At 40.0% G+C, this 25596-nt stretch overlaps 1 protein-coding gene across 1 annotated transcript; it reads left to right on the top strand.

Annotated features, from left to right (window-relative positions):
• The first annotated feature begins 1914 nt into the window (after nucleotides 1-1914).
• Nucleotides 1915-24042, top strand: LOC136881136 (achaete-scute homolog 1a). The gene is made up of 2 exons (XM_067153806.2): nucleotides 1915-2929; nucleotides 23959-24042. Exon 1 carries the CDS (start codon nucleotides 1971-1973, stop codon nucleotides 2925-2927), a length of 957 nt encoding a protein of 318 aa, XP_067009907.1. The 5' UTR covers nucleotides 1915-1970; the 3' UTR covers nucleotides 2928-2929; nucleotides 23959-24042.
• The last annotated feature ends 1554 nt before the right edge of the window (nucleotides 24043-25596 follow it).

Below are 25596 nucleotides of genomic sequence, written 5' to 3' on the forward strand. Positions count from 1 at the left end.
CCATCCCCGAGCCGGTCGAATGGCTCAAAACAGGCTGTGGATTTTCATTTTCATTTACAATATTCCATAAATCCAGCCCTATTCCTAAACCCCAGCCATTTATCATTTAAAAAAATGCTATATGTACATAACTCTATTGTATGTTTTAAGATCAACAGTTCGTGCATAGGAAATATAGAGTATATTTCAGCCCGTAAAATGTTATTTAAGTTCTCAAGTGTGTCTACCTATACTACTACAACAACTACTACTACTACTAATAATAATAATAATAATAATAATAATAATAATAATACCGGGCGAGTTGGCCGTGCGCGTAGAGGCGCGCGGCTGTGAGCTTGCATCCGGGAGATAGTAGGTTCGAATCCCACTATCGGCAGCCCTGAAGATGGTTTTCCGTGGTTTCCCATTTTCACACCAGGCAAATGCTGGGGCTGTACCTTAATTAAGGCCACGGCCGCTTCCTTCCAACTCCTAGGCCTTTCCTATCCCATCGTCGCCATAAGACCTATCTGTGTCGGTGCGACGTGAAGCCCCTAGCAAAAAAAATAATAATAATAGTAATAATAATAATAATAATATAAACAGAAACAGTATTCCATAATCACCTCCTGTCCTCTAATGATTCGAAATGACTAAACTGTAGCCGGACATCCTGCCATATACTTGAAATGACTGAAAACAAACCTGATTGAAAAACCACTAGGTTAGAAATTGGTATCAAATACCTCACACATAGCAGCAGCAGCGATTGAACTCAGCTCGTAGTCATCGAGTTAAATCTTACAAGCTCATTAGACTGCAGGATGAAGAGCTCTTGGAGGTGACCTTGTAGTGGTAGCAGGGACAGTTACGATGAATGTTACATTCTTTGCTTTCTTGCTGTATTGTTATTTAAAATCGTAAATGCTGGTCGATGACATTGCCTACTCGATCAGGTTTACCTGACCTCTAATTCTTCATTGCTAGAAATTCTCATCGTATGAACTTGCCTTCACAAAGGCGAAAGTTGCAACTACAGTCAGACGCGAACCGATGGCCATGAGAAGTCTCACTATGCATTCAGCTTAATTAGGAATACTTGTTCTTAATATTGCTTTAAATAGTGCTAGTGGGTTAGGTTGGAGGTTCGTGTTGTTCTTAAAGCTACTGGGAAATTGTGATAAAAAATGTTTTGTAAGATGAGATATGAAAGAGAGAAGGAAAAGAAGAAAGGGAGAAAGGAAGGAAGGAAAGGAGGTAGGTAGGTAGGTAGGGGAGAGGAGTTTGGGGCCTGTTCTGCCATGCGCCCCGCGTCTGAGGCACGCGCTCTCCGCCTGGTCGTGCGACCCGACAGAGCAAGCGAGATAGACATACAATAGCGTGTTCAACTCCCCTCTCTGCCCCCAACCAACCTAAGGCGGAGCTTTCGGATTCGAAGCGCATTGTTGATGGAGTAAGAGCGAGACGGAGACAGTATGGTGCGAGCAGGAGAGGAAATAGGCCTCTCTCTATACATAAGAACAGAACTTTTTTGTGGAAGTAGGGGAGGTTTAAAATGATGTGGTAGTGGGGAGAGCGCAGAGGGGAACAGAGGTTAGGGTTTACTAACTCTAACATATATATACACACTGACACACACATACAAAAAAAGGTGGTGGGGATAAGCTGAGTTGTATCTTTACCAGTACATAGAGTAGAGACTGGGAGTTCAGAGGAGCATTTCGGGAGTAGCTACCGACTGCAGCGCATGTCAAGAGAGCCAGTTCGTTTGAGAACACAGTTGCGTTTCGTGAGTGAGGTAGCGTTTTGGTGGTTGTTTTCTTGTTGAGAAGATCAAGACACTATATAGGCTGTGGCCTGGCGCGAGCATCTTTACAAGGCCACTGATCGGCACGCGAGGAGGCACGCGCCGACTTTACTTGGTGACAGACTGAAAGTAAACTATTAATAACAATATCATTATTTTATAAGTGTTTCTTTGGCGGCTTATGGCCACAGTTACGACGTTAAACGTCATGACTCTGGGACCTCAACAGAAAGCGATGGCAAGTTTAGTTCAACCGACACCAAATGCTACGAACTGTGTTATTGTGACTGCACCGCAACAAATTTCTTCACATTTAACATCACCTCATCAGAATGCTAAGACTGTACTTGTGCAACAGAAAAGGCCTATTGCACCGGCTGACACAAGAACTACTGTAGTGATGTCTTCATCGTCATCAACGTCATCTACAGCTACATCAACATCATCATCCTCATCCGCAGATATGCTCAGGTGTAAGAGAAGAATTAACTTCTCGAATAGTACCCACCTATCCTATTCAGGGATGCCAGGCCACCAACCTGCATCGGTGGCGAGGAGGAACGCGAGAGAGAGAAATCGTGTAAAGCAAGTCAATAATGGTTTTGCTACTTTGAGATCTCATATTCCGCTGTCTGTTTGTGCCGCTCTGGCGTCGCCGTCATCGTCTTCGGGGAGTAACAGCGGACGTGGTGCAAGTAAGAAGCTGAGTAAAGTCGAGACATTGAGGTTGGCGCTGGAATACATCAGGAGTCTGCAGCAGATGTTGGACGACCATGCAGCAGAAACTTCTTCTACGACGTCGTCCACACCTGAGCCCAGTGGAACGGTGGTGGGTGCTAGCAGTGATCCCGGGTACTACTCAAGCAGTCCAGAGTCTACCAGTACATTGGTATCGACTGTGTCTCACCACTACCCCCATCAGCACCATCCGCAGCTTCTGCCCCAACAGGCACTATCTCCACCCTGCTCGGAGGCGTCTTCGTCACCTACGCCGTCCTACGCGTCCGAGAGCTCTGGATCGGCGTCCTATGCTTCCGCCTCCGTCTATCAGCAGGAGAGCTACGAAAACTACGAGCCGATGAGCCCGGAAGACGAAGAGCTCCTGGATGTGATCTCATGGTGGCAGCAGAGTCAGTGACGGTGAGTGTCAAGTTATAATTATGTATATTGTATATATTAGTGGAAAAAATTCCCATTACTCACCTTGTTGGTTGATAGGCTGTTGAATGTCAAAAAATATTATCTTTGTATGCATAGTTGGTAAACGAGATAGTATGCGAAGTTAGATAAAATTTTTGGAATTACTATATTCTCCCACAGTCCAGTATTTGATTGAAAACGAATAGAATCAATAAATAAATGCTTATTGATAAAAGAAATCGCTATAGAAAAACAAGTAATAGCTTAGTTAGACGAGAAGAAGGACGTAGTATTATAAATTAAATATTTCTGTAACAAAGTTTTCAATATTTTCTATTTGCACTTTCCTCTGGGAAAATTAAACGTAAGACTTTCAGTGAAATCATGCAGAGGTCTGGGGTGTGTGACCGAATAACCTTGAAATAAATAATTTGGCCGTAATTTTCTGATGCGCGAAAGAAGTGTCTGTGTGAATATCTGTATTAGATAGTCAATATTTACATTCTCGCGAGTTTACGTAAAATACTGTATACATTCTGCCGAAATAAATTCAATCTTAGTAATTTTTTATATATTTGCCGGTAGGCCTTCCGGAAGTTTTATAATGGTTTTCTTTTTCAGTGAGAAATAATCATAATAATAACAATAATCTTCAATACTTAGGTGCATTCAACAGTATTAGGCTATGTTATGCAACTTGATCTATCACTGACCGAATCCAATATAAACTTATGCTCTAAATAACAAAAAAACAAAAAAAACTTAACTGGTGTGAAATTTTGCCAGAAAAATAATTTTTTTGTACTTGTTTTTTTTTTATAATTCTGCTTTCTTACTTTAAACGTAAATACCTAATTTACTATATTAAACGACCTCTTTCGTAAGCCCTTAAATCCGAATCAGTTGCATTTATTGAATCGTTGCGGTTCTAAAATGGATTTTAGTGTAGTAATTTCTACGTCGATTGACAGTCTCAGTCTCATGCTGAGCTGCAGTTCACTTTGGTAGCAAGATATAAATTCTCGTGGTAGTACTGCTTAAATCCAACCGCTAGTGTAACAATAAATTCATAGTTGAGATATCGGTAAACTGCATGCATCCTTGGCGCCATCTGACGTCACGCTTTGTTTACACACAATAACTAAGCGCCAACACACGCTGTAATGAAATGAAAATGAAAGCTAGTAGCGCGCTGTGTCTCGTTGAAGGAAGTTCCAATGAACTCAAGCATTACTTAACTGTGGCCGGGAAAGTGAGCCAGCCACACAGGTTCAAGTTCTTGCCAGGCAGCGTGTCCTTGACATACAACGCTCAACTCGACTCGAGCCTACCGGCCGGCTTGGCTGTCGTCCGCCAACAAGTCTTACCCCACCATACAATATCGCTCCCTCAGTCTTAGCCTTAATTTAAAAGACACTGAACCTCTGTCACTGAAATTGCTTGGCCTTCTAAAACTTGTTTGCAATAATTTAAAACAAGTGTCGAATAAAAAAGTTTGTCCGTTACATCTCGGTCAGCCCCAAGGCTTTCCTCTTCACAAATATGTCATTCTGTATAAACTTCAGAATTTGTATCTGATAGCGATCTAAATTTAGGAGTACAGAGAGCCAAAAATGATCTTGTTGAAAGATGTAAATTGGTACTTGTATATATACATAGCATTTTCTATTTAAGGCATTCTAATATGCTTGTGTCTTAAGGTAGGAGTTTCAGTGCGCAATTGAAGTTTCACACGTTACTCTTGCATTTATACTGTATGTGTATATAAAAAAGGTACCATTTACATAAATATATCTAGTTTATCAAAAGTGATGTTGACGATGAAATGGCTATAATGATAATGACGACGATTTTGTTATTTTAAAGAACAAAATCCTCTGTCACTAGTAATTATTATTATCATCATCGTTATTCTAAGTAGGTTTTCATCCCCTAATGTCACTGCATCATCATTATCATTATATCATTGTTGTTCGGTAATTGGATTAGTTTTTTTTTTAGAATTAATTCGTTTGAAATTTCGAATCTGATTAACGTAGGTATTTCGAACGCAGTTCGCTATTTCAAAGTCATTCATTTTTTAAACTCAAATCTCAAACAAAATATCCTTCAGTAATCTGATCACGTCAGTCTGTGCAATAGCCTATTTATTTCTGTTCAGCTCATTTTTTGACATTCTCATTAAATGTTTTCTCGCTTCTAACCTGACTATCCTAACTGTTTGAAACAACATTTTCCTGCTTTACTTGAATAATATTTTTTGTCATAGTATTCTGTCCGTTTTTTATTCAGAAGATGAGCGTTCTGTATATTTTGACATTTTTTTACCGAATAATCTCTTACTAAAGAAGGGGCCAGGTAAAGGAGTAGAAAAGAAAACACCGCCAAATCTGCATTTGAATTAGTATAAAAGCCAGGTAGTTGAACTTAAACTGGTATCTGTAAGTCGACATCGTAAATGCAGGTCATGGTAGTTGCTTTGTAATGTGATCCAATGGAAATTATTTAGACTTCATTGTATATGTCTATTGTTTATGTAAAAAGCATAAAATAGAAGTGTTTTTGACTGCTTATTGCCCTATTTACCGTCTCATTTGAACAGCCAGTTTTGTTTTTGGTGGTACGTGATAGCCTTTTTTCAGCTTGTCCCACAGCATTGTAAACGAAATAAAACTGCATTTATTTTGAGTGTCAATGTATTTTTACTAATACTTTCACGAGCAAGTTGCATTTTCACACAATGTTCTCATAGTTCTATTCTGTTTATTTGACTATGTCTGTTATTTTTGTATTTGTGCTATTCTGTCTAGAGGTAAAATATCACGATACTTTGGTTTTAAAGAATCTGTTGCATATAATTCAAAGTGCTAATATTATTTAAAAAATCGTGCAAATTTCCGCTGTGTTATTCTATAATAATGTAGTCTACAATATTTACCTCTTGGAAGAGAGGGAGAGAAAAATTCGTCCTTGTGGAATACCTTTCTCAACTTTGTATTTTAGTGAATAAGGCTGGTGCATTTTTTTTCACGTATTGTGAATATTTGCTTTCGTCAGGCTTCTTTCTTTTGTTAACTGGTTCTCACAGGTAGTAAGTTATTAAAAAGGGCCACCATGTATAATAGTTGATTTAGTTTTCTAAAGAAAGTAAACTAGTGGATGTACGATATTTTAGGTTTGTAATTAGACTTAATTTTGTTTATATGGCTAGGTAGTCTATCATTTGTCATATCATCATCATCATCATCTTCATCATCATCATCATCATCATCATATGTTTACCCTCCAGGTTCGGTTTTTCCCTCAAACTCAGCGAGGGATCCCACCTCTACCGCCTCAAGGGCAGTGTCCTGGAGCTTCAGACTCTTGGTCGGGGAATACAACTGGGGAGAATGACCAGTACCTCGTCCAGGCGGCCTCACTTGCTATGCTGAACAGGGGCCTTGCGGGGGATAGGGAAGATTGGAAGGGATAGACAAGGAAGAGGGAAGGAAGCGGCCGTGGCCTTAAGTTAGGTAGCATCCCGACATTTGCCTGGAAACCACGGAAAACCACTTCGAGGATGGCTGAGGTGGGAATCGAACCCACCTCTACTCAGTTGACCTCCCGAGACTGAGTGGACCCCGTTCCAGCCCTCGTACCACTTTTCAAATTTCGTGGCAGAGCCAGGAATCGAACCCGGACCTCCGGGGGTGGCAGCTAATCACGCTAACCACTACACCACAGAGGCGGACTGTCATATTATTAGCCCAACTAAAATGAGAAATGCTATTTTTATCCCTGTTTCTCTGGGTTATTGGATGAATGGTCAGCCTCAAGACCTTCGCTTCAGAGGGTCTCGTGTTCGATTCCTGGCCGGGTCGGATATTTTAAGCGCCTGTTGTTAATTCTTCTGACTCGGAGACTGGTTGTTTTTGTTTATCCTAAAACACTCCTCTTCGTATACTTTATGTAGGCTACAACACACTGGCAACCACTACAGGAACGCGGAATAGGGTTGGCGTTAGGAAGGGCATCCGGTCGTAAAAGTGGGTCAGGTCACTCTTTACATGCTTGACCTCAACAGTACGAGGGAAAAGCGGAGGAAGAAGGACTTCAGTTGAATTAATTTTAAGTGTCAATGTTCAATGCTGACTATAAGCATAGATAATTCAAGCTCGTTAAGTTGTTTCTAATCTTAAAATTACGCCTTGGTTTTAGCATTATAGAGGAAGTAATTTCTTTTCCGTTTCATACCTTCCCAGAATGGTTACCCTATTTACATAATACAAAGCAGGAGCTACGCTGGATTCCCTCTTCCAAATCATAGTCTTTGTTCTTCCACTACCGTTTCTTATAATAAGAATACCAAATTATAGAGTTCTTTGTGTTCCTGAAACAGCTGGACATCATGACTCACTCCGAAGGTACGTACTAATTTTGTTTGGACTGTCACTCAGTTTCAGAGAGGATATCCTCGCTTTCTAGTACTATTACGGAAAAGAGCTGATATCATCCTGATTTTACGTGTCGGCTACAGTGACCACTATCCTTATATTCGGTAGATAAGTGGGTACGAACTCGGGCACAACCAATCTCTGAAAGGAACCTTTAGTTATACGTGAATGTTGATACCGTAATCATAGCCAAGGGACCTTCAGCTTTACATGGAAACTTGACTCTCCATTTGAAAAATCCCTCATGTACTCGTCGAGATTCGAACCGTGACCACCTTCGATAAAAAGAGAGTGACAGTGCCACTCGGCTGTCACACCCTAATCAATCTTTGGATTTTTTGTCAAGGTTCTTCCATTTTAATTCCAGTCAGATACTAGAGGAGCCTATGCCTGTCTCGTTTCCTCTCTCACATTTTTATCTAAATAATAATGCTATTGGTTTTACGTCCCAATAAGCACTTGTACGATTTTGGAAGACGTCAGGGTACTGAAATTTTGTCCTGCAGTAGTTGTTTTAAATGCTGGTAAATCTACCGTCAGCACTTTCAAATATAATTGGGCTGAACCGGGATCGAACCCAGCAACTTGGGCTCATACGCTCTACCGTTTAAATCATCTACCATACAGATGCACATTCGTCAGAGCTAGTAATCTTATGAAATAATTCTACAAGCGTAATCAGAGTTGATTGATCACGGTATTTCTACCGCTTGAATGGGATAACCAACCTCAGCTTCCATTATTATCATTATTGACTCTGCTAAGCGTATACTATGGATTAGCGCCAAAAATATGACACGCCGTTATGAAAATATATATTACGGTATCCATTTACTTGTTCTGGGTGAAGAACGTTTTCAATAATCTAGAATTTGAAGCAATTTCTCCCTCCTATAGCCTACTTGTGGAATGAATCACACTGCCCATGCTCGAAGCGGCTGATCAGATATAGCATACATGAGACAGACAGCTCCCCTTAAATACGCTCAAGGACATTTTCATTAAGTCCAGGAAAAAGAGAGGCATCTCGTGTCTGTCTCTTTTTTTATCTTTTCTCCCAGTCTCGTCTTCCTCGTAATAGGACACAGCTCGCTAAAATAATAGGATCTTCCTTTCTACCTCGAAATAATGAACTCAGTTTGTTTAGCAAAGCATTTTATTCGCCTGCTTCACTTGCCTACTGAGTTAGTCCTCTCCACGTTAGGATACGAGGTGAAAACCCAGGCACTGAAAGTGGCTATCCAGAGTATACTTTCTCAAGAATTATTCTACATTCACTACTGTTTTGAGACATGGGTCACGTAATTCAATCCCTGGTCCATATATTTTCAATTCCAAATATCATATCAGCTCGAAAGTAACCCAGATAGTGGTAACCTTGTTTTTTTTTTTTTTTTTTTTTTTTTACCGGTAGTGGTTGAACGTCGCACTAACACATCGGAGTTGTTCGATAACGCAAGGATGGGTAAGGACTAGGATTGGGAAGGTAGTGGCCGTGACCGTAGTTAGGGTACAGTCCCAGCATTTGCCTGGTGTGAAAATGGGAAACCATGGAAGACCATCTTCAGGGCTGCCGACAGTGGGGTTCGAACTCCCTATAACCGAATGCAAGCTCACAGCTGCGCGACCCTAACCGCACGGCCAACTCTCTCAGTTTAAGGGGAAGTACAATTTAAGAACTTTGTTATCTCATTCTTGAACGTACCCAAGCTTTTCCTTTACCTGCTCCCATCAAAGATCTTAAAATCGAGCTCAGCGATTCCCAGTTGGGGTTGCGCAACCCCTCTTTCTATCCATTTAAAGTAAATGTACACTATTAATTTTCAAGACAAAAGAAATGCTCCTAACCATTCCGACATAGTAAGTCTTCTCAGGAAGTTATAACTACATACTGCAATGTATTCGGAATTTTGTAAACCTGTGCATACTGTACATCGATCTACGGCATGGCCCAACATAAGCAAATAGTTTAAATTCAAGTACAATCTTCATGAAGTTTTGAAACTCAAGTTTCAGTTCGGAAGAATGCAATTGTAGAGTTATGTCACTATTAATCTTAAATCATAAGTTACGCGACCCACATATTTATGTGAAACTTGAATCACTAAAATATTATGCTTCATTTCGAGAAATCCACGTGTATTGACAGAGATTCAAGTAATTTGTACTACCGGTACTTGTTTTCTTTTAATGAATCGTAAATGCATTTATTCTGGGTTTACGTTGCATTATACTTGCACGATTCGCAGTCCATCCCACTTTAAGGACGGAAAGCTAACTTCACCTTGCTGCAATTTTCTTGTTCAGCCCGGTATTCTGCTCTCCTTAAGCTAGCAGAAGACGAAATGAAAAGAGCTCACAGGTAGTCTTGAATCTTTTGAGACAGGTTGTCCTGGCTCTGTTAAGAATGTATACAAAGCTGCCAGTTTGGGGAGGGGGGTGAAGAAAGGAGATAAACGGAAAATATCTCCTTTTTCTCTATGGACCCCTCGGTTGGGGTTAGCTTGAAAAGTGACGTTATGTCAAGAAAGAGAGCGAAACTGCTCTGGAGATGGCTAATGGCACGAGCGTCCTTGATAATGTACAGTGGCTTGGCTAATGTTTCCTCATCTGAAGCCCATTGTTATCCCACAACACTCCATTGTGGTCATACAGAATAGCTTAATGTTCTTTAAATAGTGCCAAGTCATAGTGTTAATATTCCAGCACCCACTGTCTATGCATGTTTGTCTTCGATTGTTCTTCGTTAAAAGGCTTACCTACAGCAGTACAGTCTTATAGACACCTATTGTACGTCTTCACGCATCCATCCTCCTTCATTCTGTAGTTTATTCTATTCATGTTACAGTGTGACAAAGATTCTATACCAAATCGCAGAAACCAAGCACTCAAATCATTATCTCCTGCATAACTTCACTCAATTAGAAAGAAATATGTTTTTCATTCAAAAAATGCTAATGGTGCCTTAAGAAGGATACGCTTCCAACTCATTACAAGTCAGATCGTCCCCAGATGGTGAAAGGTTTACAGACAATATTAATATTTTAACTAATTAACACTAGGTCGAAAGAGATCGACATAATTATTCAGTTAAAGAATTCACAAGAAAATGATTGACATTTTTGATGGAATGTGGAACATGTCGGTGTTCTTCTTCGACGCACATAACTGCTACGAATGGGCGTGATCGTTACTGACACCGTGATTAGCTGGTGTGAGCTTTTCTAAATGACTGATAAAATATTATATGAAACATCGCTCATGGCAAACTTCTTAATTTCAAGGTCCTTATAACATAGGCTATACCTTGTACCAAATAAGAATATCATGTTTACGGCGACTCTCAACGTTCCCGGTATATTATCGACAAGTTTATCCCTCCGAGAAAGATATTATTCATGCCATGCCTGAGAATATAGATTTTGGTAGACTGCTATTAATGCCGGAATTTGAACCCTAGATTTGATGTATACTCAGTCTGAAACGTTCGATCGATTTATTGACTGATTGATTCAGGTTTAGTTGACATTAATGTTGGGATTAACAGACTGATAACTGAAGAAGGAAGACAATTTTGGGGCTCTTGGCGATTGTCATGAAAGGCACCCTATTACTCAGGAACTTAATACCGTCAGAGGCAGGGAATGAATTAAATTTGACCAGGGAAAATCGGACAGAAAAGATTAACCAGAATCTTGGCACAAGTCATGCTAGACTGAGCTCTAGGTTTCCCATATACGAATCCCAAGCTGTCATTCCCAGCTTTATACTAGTTCAAAAACCGCGGTAGCACTGACATTAGGTGTCGTTTTCAGACATCTTTGGTTTAAGGGTTAATAGCAAGGTGATGAATTTAAGGAAGTATCATGAACGTGCTTGTGAAATATAGTCTCAGTATATAGCAGTGGAGGCTTTCACGGCCGGCGCTACAAATCATGTCAGTGTTTTCCGGGCTTGTAGGTCGTGGTGCATAAGCAGGTGATGGTCTCAGTATGCACGTTGGGTAATCAGCCTGAAGGATGATTTAATTATCAACAGCTACACCATCAGCTGTCATGATGGCCTAGGCATCACTGAAGAGGCATGTTAGGGAAATGAGTAATGAGGTAGTTTCCCATTGCTTTCCTCAGAAGTTGCCAAGAATAACTGCCGAGAGGTTTCATCGTGCTGACTACACGATACCACGTAAGCTGCAGGCCTTCGGGCTGAGCAGCGGTCGCTTGGTAGTGCAAGGCCCTTCAGGGCTGTAGTGTCATGAGATTAGGTTAGTTTTTCCCTCAGAAGTTGCTGTTACATACTAGTTTACCTAGCCCACTAAAATGCACGCACCTGCCGACCATATGAGCGACATTTTCACAACTTCCATAACAGGGACTGGCTGCATAGGCAATAGTATTACTAGCATCGCTCATACCTGTCTCTTTAATGATGCCAAAGCCAAGGATGAGACTGAGACAGGCAAATGAGGGTAACAAATGTGTTCTAGCCCATACCAGAAGATGCAGCACACTGTAAACATTGGGTCTCGCCAGCAAAGGCAGTCTCGCTAAAGTGAAGAAATTCCTGAAAGATATCTCCTCCTCAGAGTTGCCAGCATAGGCGGGATAGACTATGCATCATAGAATTCCTCCTCTGGAATATTAAATACAATTATATTAACTTATTAAAGAAAAATGCTTCTTGGAGTGTGTAAATCCGTCCGTTTCTGTACGAATACGATATATACAATGGATTTATTTATATAATGATAGATGAAAATGAAATAGCGTATGGCTTTTAGTGCCTGGAGTGTCCGAGGACATGTTCGGATCGCGAGGTGCAGGTCTTTTGATTTGACTCCCGTAGGCGACCTGCGCGTCGTGATGAGGATGAAATGATGATGAAGACGACACATACACCCAGCTCCCGTGCCAGCGAAATTAACCAATGATGGTTAAAATTTCCGACCCTGCTGAGAATCGAACCCGGGACCCCTGGGACCAAAGGCCAGCACGCTGAACGTTTAGCCATGCAGCCGGACATAATGATAGATATTTTTCAATAACTTGTGAAAATTGCTTTGTAGAACATAATTCTGTAAACGGTATTCGGTTGTTGCACTTATACCGTATATTCAAGGGGATACGGAACTTAGAGGACCTCGCTGCCATAATTGGCGTCGCAGTATTTTTCAGTCTCTGGTATCAGAGAAGTGCAATTCTCCATGATCTCTAACAAAATCACAAAATCTTTCCAGTAATCGTTTTGATACCAGTCCGGCTCCTCGACTGAATGGTCAGCGTTGGGGTCTTCGGCTAGAGGACCCCAGGTTCGATTCCCGGTCAACCGGGGAGTTTAAATACGTATAGTTAGTTACTCTAATTCGGTAGTATGTGTTAATGTTCGTCTTTACACAACTCTCTTCATATGTATACAACACACCTCCCCACCAATCACCACAGAAATACACGATAGCTCAGAAATACACGATAGATTCCTCCACCTACGATTGGCGCCTGGAAGGGCATACCGCTGTACAATGAAGTTCAATCCTCATTAAGTGTCCACCTCAATAAACTGGGTTGAAGGCCATGAAGAAGAAGAAGAAGAAGAAGAAGAAAATTCCTTTCAATAGCAGACCTTGTCGATTCGGAACTATCTGTAATTTGAAGTTTTAAATTATGCCTTATACTCGTTTAATCTTAAATCCAGTATCGCTTGCTGTTATTCCATGGCTTAGAGAATGAGAGTGCAATCATTTAATAATCTCCCTAAACACAAAACATTATTTTATACAGTTCTTGAACGTTGGCAACCTAGAGCCCACCCATAGTAATCTAAGCACAGGTTTCGCTGATCAGGTAACCTGAGCTCGAGACTGCTAGCACTAAGATGGTAAATTTATTTCAGGTCAACGACTGCACAAGAAGACACGATAATTCCTCCCTCAATCAGTACAACCACCGAGCGAGTTGGGCACGCGGGTCAGGTCATGTAGATGCGAACTTACATTCACACTGTCACATGGGTTGCCGTGAAAACGATTTTCCATAATGTGTACTCGGGACAAAGTAAATGCATTAATTAATATCATGGCTATTTAGTCCCAAACCTCGTAACCGCGGCTGACTGGCTAGCATCCTGGACTTTCATCCAAGAGGTCCCGGGTTCGATTCCAGATCGGATTGGAGTTTTAACCTTTATTGGATAGTTATTTCGGTCGTTTTCAACAGTAGATTTCATAGCGTCTGGATGTGGGATGATGGCGATAACGAGGTAGGGACGGGGTGAAACCCGGTGTCAACACATGAAATACTCCTGTCGAATATCGCTAATAGGCGTGCTCAAGGCTTGACGCGTCCATCCGACGGACGAATCACCATAAACAGCCTCATATGTCCTCACTCCATATGAACACTGGGGAGAGGTTTGGCACTCATTCTAGTGATTAGAAATTATACACCACCACCACCTCTCATACCCTGCAGGCCGATATTCTGACTGTGAACATTTTTTTGACCAACGGGACTCGAACCGGCAAACCACGGTATCAGACCATACAGACCTGACGCCTTAACAAGTCGAGGGACTTGCACCAGACCTCCCCATAGGCCATACGCTATTATTTATTTACGGAATATGTCCACAGACCTCGACCTTCCAGCGTTGTTGAAAACATTTTTTGTATGGTGTTAAATAACCTGCAAATAATAATAATAATAATAATAATAATAATAATAATAATAATAATAATAATAATAATATTAATAATAATAATACAACGCTGATGTATTTGAGCAGCTTCAAATGCTACCAGAGTCTGGATCAGACTCGCCAATTTGTGATCAGAAAGCCAGCGTTCCTACCACCTCAGCCACTGAGCAGGACTGGCTGTGGTATAAAATAGTGTAGTTGGTCTAGCGATCTTCTACTGTGCACACACTTGTGAATCGAACCTCGTGCAGCCGATTGGCGTTAAAATATACCTACGTAAATGCGATAGGCCCGTGTAAAATACTGCCATGTTAAAGAAACGCACTTGAAATCAAAATTCCGGCAGTCTGGCATTTTTAAAAGCCTCATTTTGGGCAGTGTGTGATTGTTCAGGTCTTTCTTTTTCTTTTACCGGTGGTTTAATGTCGCACTAACACATGGAGTATTTTTGACAACGTAATAATAAGGGCTAAGACTGGGAAGGTAGAAGGCAGCAGCCGTGGTCTTAATTAAGATACAGCCCCCGCATTTGCCTCGTGCGAGAATGGGAAAATGCAAACCATATTCATGACTGCCGACAGTGGGATTCGAACCCACCATCTCCCAAATGCAAGCTCACTGCTACTTGAGTCATTCTTTGTCAACCTGAGGAAAGGTACAGCTTATACTACGTTCCTGTTGAAGGCTAGAATTGAACTCATACCCTCATTCACCCGAAGCTCGTCAACTGGTGTGAAGATGTAAGGGGAAATGTTAATCCTTGCGTTCCCTTTCGACGGTGTTTCTTAATTTCCGAGCCTGAGTCTGTGAGCATTCTTCCGCTTCTTTCTGCACAGTTATCGAGTGTGTTCCGGCACAGTCCTTCCTGCGATGTTGGCCTGGTCTCTTTGTGCCGCTCGGCCAGGATAAGCACGCCGTTCCAGGCCAGGCTAGGCCCCATTCAGTCCGTCGACACGCTGGGATGCCCGAACATAAAGACATGGCTCTCCCACCTTCGTCTTTCTACCTACCTTTTTTTTTTTACCTCCTCCTATTCTACACACTTTTTTCCCTCTTCCTAACTTGAACGAACATGCATTGAAAAGATATTTTAAAATATTTCTTGGCCATAAAGGAATCCCCCGGCCTTGAAATGAAAGCTTCGCCTTAGCACAATACTCTTCTTATTGCACTCATAGGACACCCAAGACCCAGTTTCAGCGTTCATATAAAAGAACCTGTAAGTTTGGTCTAGCTATTAACGTCTCCAAAGACATTGCCCTCGTACAAATCTCCTTAGGAGATTGATCAAGAGATGTCCTTGAAAATACGACATTTCTTAACCTGAAAGTTGGTGTCAGCTTTGCCAACCGTAGCCGAATTGGGCTACGCGTAGCATTTTAGCTCTCGTAGATCGTGACAGAATGGGTGTAGCAGTAGGTCGAAATATAGGGGAGCGGCGATTATCTCCCTTCTAAGTAGACTGTGTTGTAAATTCTACAGATTCCGTTTAATAACTTCTCACTAAGTATCTCAAAAGTGAATAGAAAATAACAAAATGATAGTCATTGTCTATTGTTAGGTGAAGATACGGTAAATGATAACTTCTCGGTGTTTACTCTGCAGTTTATTCGGTATCGCGATTGAACTATTATAGTTAAGATACAAGGGTATAATTACATTTAGCGGTTCTTAAATGGGGTTAAGTATGAACAGTAGTAATGGTGATGGTGGTGGTAGTGGTATGAATATTCTTCAGGATTAGAGCGTAGATGATTATTTACATCTGTAGCCGAATTTCCATGCGCTTGTAGCATTTTCGCTGATCTAGAGGTTGGCAGTGCTGGTTAGAGTAGTCGACGAACTAAAACATGGCAGAACTGTAGTGAAGAACTACAGTGCGTGAGATTTATTATTTGTATAAGGGCCATTAAGTTATCCCCGGAAGCTGTTGTAACATACAGCTACCTGGATAACAAGGTTGATAGGAGCTCACTGCCTGCCTTCAAGGTTGTGTTATTGAACCCCACTGCAGTCAACATTGGACTTACTGGTAAACAATATCTTTCTGGGCAACCCCTAGCGTCCCTAAAAGGCCATTGAAAGCGGAAGATAAATTGAACTCCTTATAAAATTATTATTATTATTATTATTATTATTATTATTATTATTATTATTATTATTATTATTATTATTATCTGCCTGGTAGCCATGGGTATTAAGACGTCAAGTCTCTGTGTTCTGACACCGTCGTAAGCTGGTTCGAGTCCCTTTCGTAGAAGATCACTGCCAGATCACTAGATTACGTGCCTGAAGGCTCGGTTCAATTCCAAAACTCTCAGTAGCATTTATATGGAGTGACCGCATATGCCGCTGTTGATGGTGATTCGTAAGTCGGATGGAGACGTTAAGCCTCGAGTAGACCCTTTCGTGTTATTCCCCAGGAGTAGGCTATGTCCCGACACTAGGTTTCACATTCTCTCTACCTCATAATAACCTCCGGAGGCCACACATCATATTATTAATCTAAATCAGTATCTTATTTCAAGTTACAGAGGGTCATTGTCCATGTCAAGTCCCCAAATAATTTGTTACATATCATTCCAGCAGACATCACAATAATACAGAATATCTGGACTCAGTACCGTGGCTTATGTTCAAAATATTCCCCTTTTCTTTTATTTTCGAATACAAGTTCTCACTACACTTTCTTTTGATAATAATAATAATAATCGTATGGCCTCAGCTACCGTGTGCAGACATTTCGACTTGACGCCATCTGGCTGTCTGCTCGTCAATTTCGACGTTCCGTTTTACTCTAGGTCCGCTAGATGGCAGACAGAGTAAACCGGATCTCTCTTGGGCGTCTAGGGCTGAGATTTAATTCATTTTGTCGGGTAAATACGAAATGTATCACCAGAGATCTTTTACATGCCGACATCGTACGACATGGAGTGCCGAATGGACTTTTTTCCGCCCTCCAAAAATCCGACTACCTCTGCCGTTGAATTTAAGAAATATGAGGCATGAGTAATTAGTTTGCTTTAATATCATCTATAATATCATCTAAATGTTTTCATTCTCCTCCCTGAAGGGAACGGATTGGTCACATAGAAGGTAACGCCTTCTCTCTGGCTAGGGGTTAATTAAATCGCAGTGTAATCTTCGGTAGAGGAAGATTGGACTGCTACCATCGTAATTTATGACACAGCACCAGTTACCAACACAGGGTCTTACCTGTACTATTTAGTTACAAATGATGAGGAAGAAGAAGAAGAAGAAGAAGAAGAAGAAGTTTTCATTCCCCACCCTGAGGGGTGTGGGGCGGGCCACCTAGAGGGAAACGCCAAGAAATGCGGGCAGGTTGGGGAGATGTGCTGGAATAGGTAGGCGGGTAAAGGATGTGTGAAATGAAGGAGATGGAATTGGAATTTATGGCCATTGGGCTAAATTTTATTGAATTGTCATATGATTACAATGTTTTAGTCAGGCTCCATGGCTAAATGGTTAGCGTGCTGGCCTTTGGTCACAGGGGTCCTGGGTTCGATTCCTGATAGGGGTGGGAATTTTAACCATAATGGGTTAATTTCGCTGGCACGGGGGCTGGGTGTATGTGACGTCTTCATCATCATTTTATCCTCATCACGACGTGCAGGTCGCCTACGGGAGTCAAATCAAAAGACCTGCATTTGGTGAGCCGAACTTGTCCTCGGACACTCCCGGCCCTAAAAGCCATACGCCATTTCATTTCAGTACATACAAGATACATAAATTAAATATATAGAATTAGATAAATACACTCCAGATGGGTAAGTTACAAAGACACGAGCGTGTCCCAAGGCACTGACGAGTGTTACACACTGGAGAGTTCAACTCATTTGCATTCATTCTTCAAGTTTTGTATTGTAACCGTATTTAATTACCTTCTTTTTTTCTTCCTTTAGCCGTCCTGTTCCGTCCCGCAATTATTCTGCTCAAATACTAAGAACTGGTGCATGTATAGAATATATCATGGGGGATCTTGATAGATGAGTGACTTCAGGATGACCATGGTTCGATTCTCGGTAAATGCACGCGGGATTAAGAAAAAGGTCATATCCTTGTAGCTCTGATTCCGCGTAAAACCGGAGGTCCTTCTCTATGATCACGATATCAGTAATAACGTAAAACTACAAGCTTGCTTTGCTTCCCAGATTGTAGAGCGCTGGCTGGCTTTCTCAACCCACGTTGGAGGGTTCGGTCCTGACTCTGTCTGGTGGTATTTAAAGATGCTCAAATGCGTCAGCCTCGTGTCTGTAGATCTTCTGGCACATAAAACGACTCCTGAGGGACAAAATTCTGGCACGTCAACGTCTCCGAAAACCGTAAAAGTAATTAGTAGGATGTATTATTACTTGCTTTGCTCAGGAATTATCTCCGATCATAACGTTATTAGAATTTCTTCAGCGACAAGCAACTTGTGAGACTTATTGACGACCACGGGACTTCAGTTGAATCTAGCATTGCCATATTGCCATATGTCCAAAGTGCTACAGTACTGACAGTCTATGGCCTACCAAGCGACCGCTGTTCAGCCCGAAGGCCTTCAGATTACGAGGTGATGCGTAGTCAGCGCAACGAATCCTCTCGTCCGCTGTTCTTAGCTTTCTATACCGAGACCAATATCTCTTCGTAAGATAGCTCCTCAGTTGTTCTCACGGAAACGAGTGGTTCTCCAACTATCCCTCAGATCTAGGTAAAATCATTGACCTAGTCAGAAATCGAGGTCATCAGCATTGCTTCCATTTCTTGCAAATATTTCCTATCCGAAGACCTAGGATAGCCTAATCCGTCTTCTCTTTTGATTTCGATGATATTACGTTTGCGTGGTCTAGGAATGTTCTATTTCCGCCTTTAAAAATTCCTTTATCAATACCAAAAACTGTCAGTCTTCGAAAGCTCGGCCAGTTAGGTTGTGTGCTTAACATGAAAAATGTGAGACTGACTGAAGTATGTACAAACAACACTATATAAAACTGGGACTCTATGCACGTTACGTACGTCTCTCATACTCTAGGCCTAAATCCCTAAGGGAAAGATACAGTACTTTACTTCACACAAAGAAAAACACAATTTTCTCTCTCGGGAAGAACCTAGAGTAGAAGTAGCATTCATAGTTTGACGAGTGCATTAATTAATTCTGCAAATGTAAAAAGGAATATCGTTACAAAATACGATTTCGAATTGTGTATTTATGTATTCATAATTGATGCAATTCATGTTGCCTGGCAAAATTATTTTCCAAAGAAATTCTCCCCGACTACAGGTGCCGTCAATGTTATTGAAATGATGTATACAACTGGCTAGGTACAAATAAAATAGAGCGAGAAGGCTGGCTGCATAAAAAAGTGCTCTGGTTTGTATAGACTGCACGTTCTATAGGGACAAGGTACGGGATCCCAAGTCTTTTAATGATTATTCAAAGGAATACTATTTCTTGTTAACAGATAGCCTTCATAATTTACATTTACATGAAAGGAAAAGATTCGCCTTTAGGGTCCCGCAAGCTGGATGGTTGAAGGAATAGCTTGCAACCGCTTTATCCACAGTGTAATAATTATTATTCATAAATGAATGAATGTCGCTGGTTATTTATAAAGTATAGGCATATTTTAAATTCCACCTCTGAATGAATCATTTTCTTAACGCGCCGATTATTTATGTTTTCATTAATATTGATAAACAGATAAATAGCTTTAAACCGTTCATCTCTGACGTTTATATCGTTATTTAGCGTCGTGATGAAGCACCTTCGCGACTGACATCTTCCTATTCTCTTGTGATATTCTCAGTCCTATACAGTATAACTTTTAACAGGCATATGTTTTAAACTTGTTAAATACGCCCTGATGGACGCGTGGGATTAGTTTAGTCATGTGCTTGCTCTTGGGGTTCATTTCGTTTTCAGAAGAAAGTTTTAACGGAAATTCTCAATCTGTAAACTTGACTGGGCTGTATTAAAAAATGATAAAATAGTAGATCTGCGTTTCGCAATAAATAAATTATGTATGTTTGTCTACCGCTTAGACAAGAATTCGAAAATATGAGCTGTTGAAAAAGAACACATCATACGAATTAATAAAAGATCAAAGGAAACAACTAATAAGCAATTGATAAGAAATATTACAAGAAGCACACAGAATGTTTTTTTTAATTTTTTTTATTTACAATTTGCTTCACGTTTCACCGACCCAGACAGGTTTTATGAACATGATGGGATAGAAAAGGGCTAGCAATGGCCTTAATTAAGGCACAGCCCCAACATTTGTCTGGTGTAAAATGAGAAACCATGGAAAACCATCTTCAGGGCTGCAACAGTGGGGTTCGAACCCACTATCTCCAAATGCAAGCTCACAACTGCACGATCCTAACCGCACGGCCAACTCGCTCGGTAGGAAAGCATTTAATATAATTCCTGAATTACGAGATACGGCATATTTCCTAGCGATAGTAACTTAGTAATTTCTACTTTCAAGTCACACTGGAATCCTTATAACCGACGACGTCTTTCCCTGGGTTAGAACGGGATATCGTATGTTCTAACGATGAATACCACCAACATCGATGTTGGAAGGTGGTCAGGTTTCAAAAAGTATACATCGACTTTCTTCCATCAGTCATCCTGTACTAATTCACTTTTTTTTTTTCATGTGACTCAATATAACCGATACATTGCGTTTTCTCAGCGGTAAACATTTACTTTCTCCTTCAATCTTTCTAAATATCGACGCGTGACCATTCAGTTTTGTTTTCTTCTGAATTGTTGCTATTCATTTTAGAACAGCAAAGATTTTCGAGGAAATTCCATGAACCAGGGTGACTGAGCTGTGATGAAAATGCATAAAATTCAGATCAAAAGCTACAACCCTTAGTTCTCAAACATTCACACCTGAACATTCTTCTTGGGAGATCTCATATAAGTCAAGCATTGAGTAAGCGTCATGGCTGAAAATAACACCAGGAGGTTACTTTGTGTATATAATAAGTATGGAGAATGTTTTTAAAAATTAATTTAACATACTGTGAAGGGTAAAACTACAGTCAATAGAAAGTTACGCTCACAGCCGCCCCTGTGGGGCGATGAAGGGCAGGGCGCCCTACTTTAGCCCTTCTTCTTCCTGGGCGGAGAAGAGTAGACTCATTAGGGTCCACCATGCATCTTTCAACAGATATTAATGATACCTGACCATCAGTATAAGTCTTTCTTCAGACACGTCTAATAGACTCCTAATGCAAGCTATTCTGTAACTCCACTACCGTGCACCCTTCTCATTCATCTTCGTAATATTTAATAACCTCACATTCGAATGGTTGGCCTATTTATGTCGCAACCCTTAAACAACTAATGAAGTATAATTAACATGATTGACACTTGGTTTAACATACTGGTGTCGTTAACACAATTCATTTTCATGTTTATAACAGCCTGAGCGTAATGAACTCGACTGTGGAAGAATTTGTCACTAAGGTTACGTCAAACCTATATTTTATGTGAAGTTTAAAAAATCTCGCATTTCGTGTGAGAAAATTTCCAATCTTTTACATAACTGCTTTTTTTTCGAACTCAGCGTTTTATGTGAGGCTACGGTAGGAACAGGCTAGATCGAGAAAGATAGCATCAGTAATCCTAATTAAGATAGAACTTTCCCTGATGTGAAAACGGGAAACCATGGAAAAACATTATCGGGGCTGTCATCAATGGGGTTCGAACTCAGCGTCTCACAGCTATACGACTCATAGCGCGTAGCCAACTCGCTCAATTTGTATATTCACACAACACATTACACTACCAGCCACCACAGAAATAAATTCCACCGTATAGTGTTGGTGTCAGGAAGAGCAGCCAGCCAGAAAACAAGACCATATCCACTTGCGTGACAGTTCGCATCCGCGATTCCTCCAGGGTGTAGGAGAGGTGGTAGAAGAAAATAAATATATCAATACAGTACATCCATTTACTATTATTTTATATAGGCTTTAACATGTTATTTGCATGTAGGCCCTATTTCGTGTTAAGCATAGCTATGTAATCGGTCCGTACATACTTTCTTTCTCAAGGTATTTATTTAACTCTACATTTTAAGTTGCGTTTAGATGTTAAGTCTCTGAATACGAACTGGAATCATTTACACGATCTCTTGCAACAGTGAGATAGCTTATATTAAGAGCTGTTCTGGAACATATTTGAAATGTTTTTCTGCATTCTACATATCCCTTTCCACACATTCTGATCTTTAAATGAGATGGTTTCCTTTCCACCATTGCTCACATCACCGAGTATAATTTTCTGACTTCACTAAATATTCAAAGTATGGTTCTTTCTTCTCATCTTGAATGCGTCACTTCCCTTTCATGGTACTAATTTTTTCATTGGAAACATGCGTGCAACATTGCTCGACTTCTTAAGGAACTTGTATTTAAAACGTGTGCGAAAGAATTAATTATACCCTTCACACACACACACACACACACACACACACACACACACACACACACACACACACACACACACAGGAAGGCGAGATAAATAAAAGGGCATAATAAATTGAATAGCTTTAGTAGGTCATGAAATATGCATTACAAGTGCGAGCGGTAAAAGCTGACTCGTTCTCCGTGTCCACCCCTGCTTGCCTGTAACGCGTAACGGCCATTCCGACCGCACAGACTCGTATCATGAATATATTTCGATCCATCGTTCTTACTGACTGACCTCTCATAGCCGTTGCGTTGCCTCAGCGAATAACGTCCGTTCTTTATTTGATTTCAATCCCTTTTCAAATTGCGGTGTGCTAAAATGCAGGCTCAAATTTGCTGTGCATCTGATTGTAAAGGAAGATTCAAGTCCCTCACACACTCGTTGGCTTCCTCTCTCTCGACTGATATGATATATTGCATTTTGCACAAAGAACAAGTTCACATATGAATTCGCATTACTTGAGTTTGTGTCAAAGCTAAAGTAACTTTGAATCAGAGAGTTGTTGCTTAGTAAAGGATCCAATGTGTTCTGGTTTAGAATCCTTTCTTGTTGAGAGAAGAAGCCCTTTTCAAACCTTCCCTCTTTACTGCGTCCGTGAACAAATTTCTAAAAGTAGGGTAAGATTCATAGCCCCTTTCGATGATAAACGTATAAATCTTTCCTGGTAACTTAACTCTCAGTTGGCTTTCCCTTTCAACGAGCGGTCAGTGAACAACGTGCATCTATCAATAGTGTTCCACTAATAGCGCGGATCGCTTTTCTTTGAATCTGGGGGCTTTGAAAAATATTCTGATTCACATTCTTACAATTGGTTTTCTAGATAATGCATTATTAGCTTCCCAGTTTCTTTTACACTATTTTGATTTCTTACAAATGTTGGATTAATTTAATATAGATGATAAACAAGGAAAATGTAATTTTATTGGTTCTCGTTACTTACCTCCGCAAACGTAAATCAGGAGTTGTCTGTACCATGAGGGACTGGTTATCATCTTGTATAGCGCGTGTATTTGAGTATTTCGGGTAACTTCTATGTCCATGTATGTTCTTCCTAATATAATTAATTTCAATGAACTTTTCATTCCGACACACTGTCCTTGTACCAGCTGTTGTAATAGGTGCTAGACATGTGTTGGTATTGTCCACTACTTTCAAAATCTTTCAGGTAGTGTTTGAGGTACATATGTTTGTTTCGCTGCCATAAGTCGAAAAGAAATAATAACTGTAATAAAGGTGATATTTAGTTCAAAATATTCAATTTTTGATCATATTCTACTATTTATATAATTTAAAGGAGTTACCATAGATGTACGTTGCAGGTTAAAGGATTTTCACCTAATATGATTTTTGAAAAATGGAAAGAAATACCATTAGCGCTAATATCAGATTTTATTTCTATGTTGCAGGCTGCTATTGGTGCGGAAGTGATGTCAAACTCCTAATGTGCCTTGAAGATGGATTTTATATTTTTGAAACTACGTTATACCACAAAAACCTCATTGATTTCCTATGACTTACAAAAATAAACTTAACAGAATATCTTTTGTCCAGCAGTGACAATAGATATAAAGAATCTTCTTGTGTCTTTCCATGAAGTGCCTATGTCTCGTCATAACAGTACAGATACGTTATATGTTTTTGAAGTATTTACATATTTGGAATTGTTTGAGAGGAAGATTTTTTTTACATTGTCAGTTACATTTTGAGATGTTAGAGTCTTAGTTATTTCATATAGATATGTGTTATCATGAGGACTGAAGAGTTTCTTAATCTCTGGAGTTGTATCTCTATAAATTATATATGACATGTTATAAATCTAGTCACTATTTTTATAGAAACATATACTGTATATTTGTAAATATATTTTCATAATTTTATTATTATAAATATTCAACTTCGTGAACATTCCGCGGCAGAAACATTCCAACGAAGATGATTCTAATTAGAGACTGTTAAAGTATTCTCAAGGAATTCTGCTTATTATTTTACATTGATTAATTGTGATCGGATGAAGAAATAAAAGCTTTGTTAATGTTTATATCTATGTAACATGGATCTATGCATAATGACCAGAGTTTTCACACTCTGAATACTTCACTGGCGTAACTACTGAAGTATACGAGATTTAATTTTAGAGCTTATTCCTTCCGTTAGTGATGAATTCTACAAAAAAATTGAATATAAATTCCATATGTTAAGCGATTATAATTTTTTAAGTTGTTAAATAGGCCAAACTTATGAATAGGTTGAAATAAAAAAAATAGTCAATTAAAAGACTGTAGCATGCAGGTGAATTTTAGATAGGTACAGTATGGATTTGCTGATGATGAGAATGAGATCTCTGACGCATAAAACGTCTAAAAAAATTCTTGACTTCAACCAGCACGGATCCATCTTACTAGGAACTTTGGAAGTAGCAACACTACTGATGATTCAAATTTTAAACAAATGATTCATAGATGTGAAGTTTGTAAACACAAAATGTCAAGAAATAAAATGTATAACCATGTAACAGCAACGATCCGGACGAATAGTTTTTTGTTAGTTTATTTTGAGTCACGTGCCTTTCTTCAGTTTGTCAAAAACTTGATCAGCTTGTCGTAGACATGCTTCTAAATGCAATGTCAAATTCTGATGTTAAAATATTTTCCAAAGAAGAGATATAGTACTAAAGCATTTTCCACGAATGCAAATATTAATTGTATACTATATTAGTGTAGGGATTTTAGTGTCGGCAATGTGCAGTTCTGTAGCTGCTTTCACTAAACATACCCTCGGGGTGAGTTGCATGTCCCTCTGTGTGAGGATGTTGTCTGAGTGTGTAGGAGTAATTGTAAGCGCTAGGAATGTGAAGAGTGTGGCCGTGGCCATGAGAAAGGTACAATCCCGGCATTTGCCTGGAAATGAAATGAAAAAAACACGGAAAACCATTTTGAGGATTGTCGACGGGGAATTTGAACCCACCCGTCTCCCAACTACGCCATAACTAGCCGAACGCAACGCACTGGGCTAACCTATTCGGTAACTGTAATGTGAAGAGTTTA

This window comes from Anabrus simplex, chromosome 1, assembly GCF_040414725.1.
Source record: "Anabrus simplex isolate iqAnaSimp1 chromosome 1, ASM4041472v1, whole genome shotgun sequence".
Taxonomy (NCBI): domain Eukaryota; kingdom Metazoa; phylum Arthropoda; class Insecta; order Orthoptera; family Tettigoniidae; genus Anabrus; species Anabrus simplex.

Coding starts and splice junctions, on each gene's coding strand:
- LOC136881136 (XM_067153806.2), top strand. CDS start 1,971: ATGGCCACAGTTACGACGTTAAACGTCATGACTCTGGGACCTCAACAG.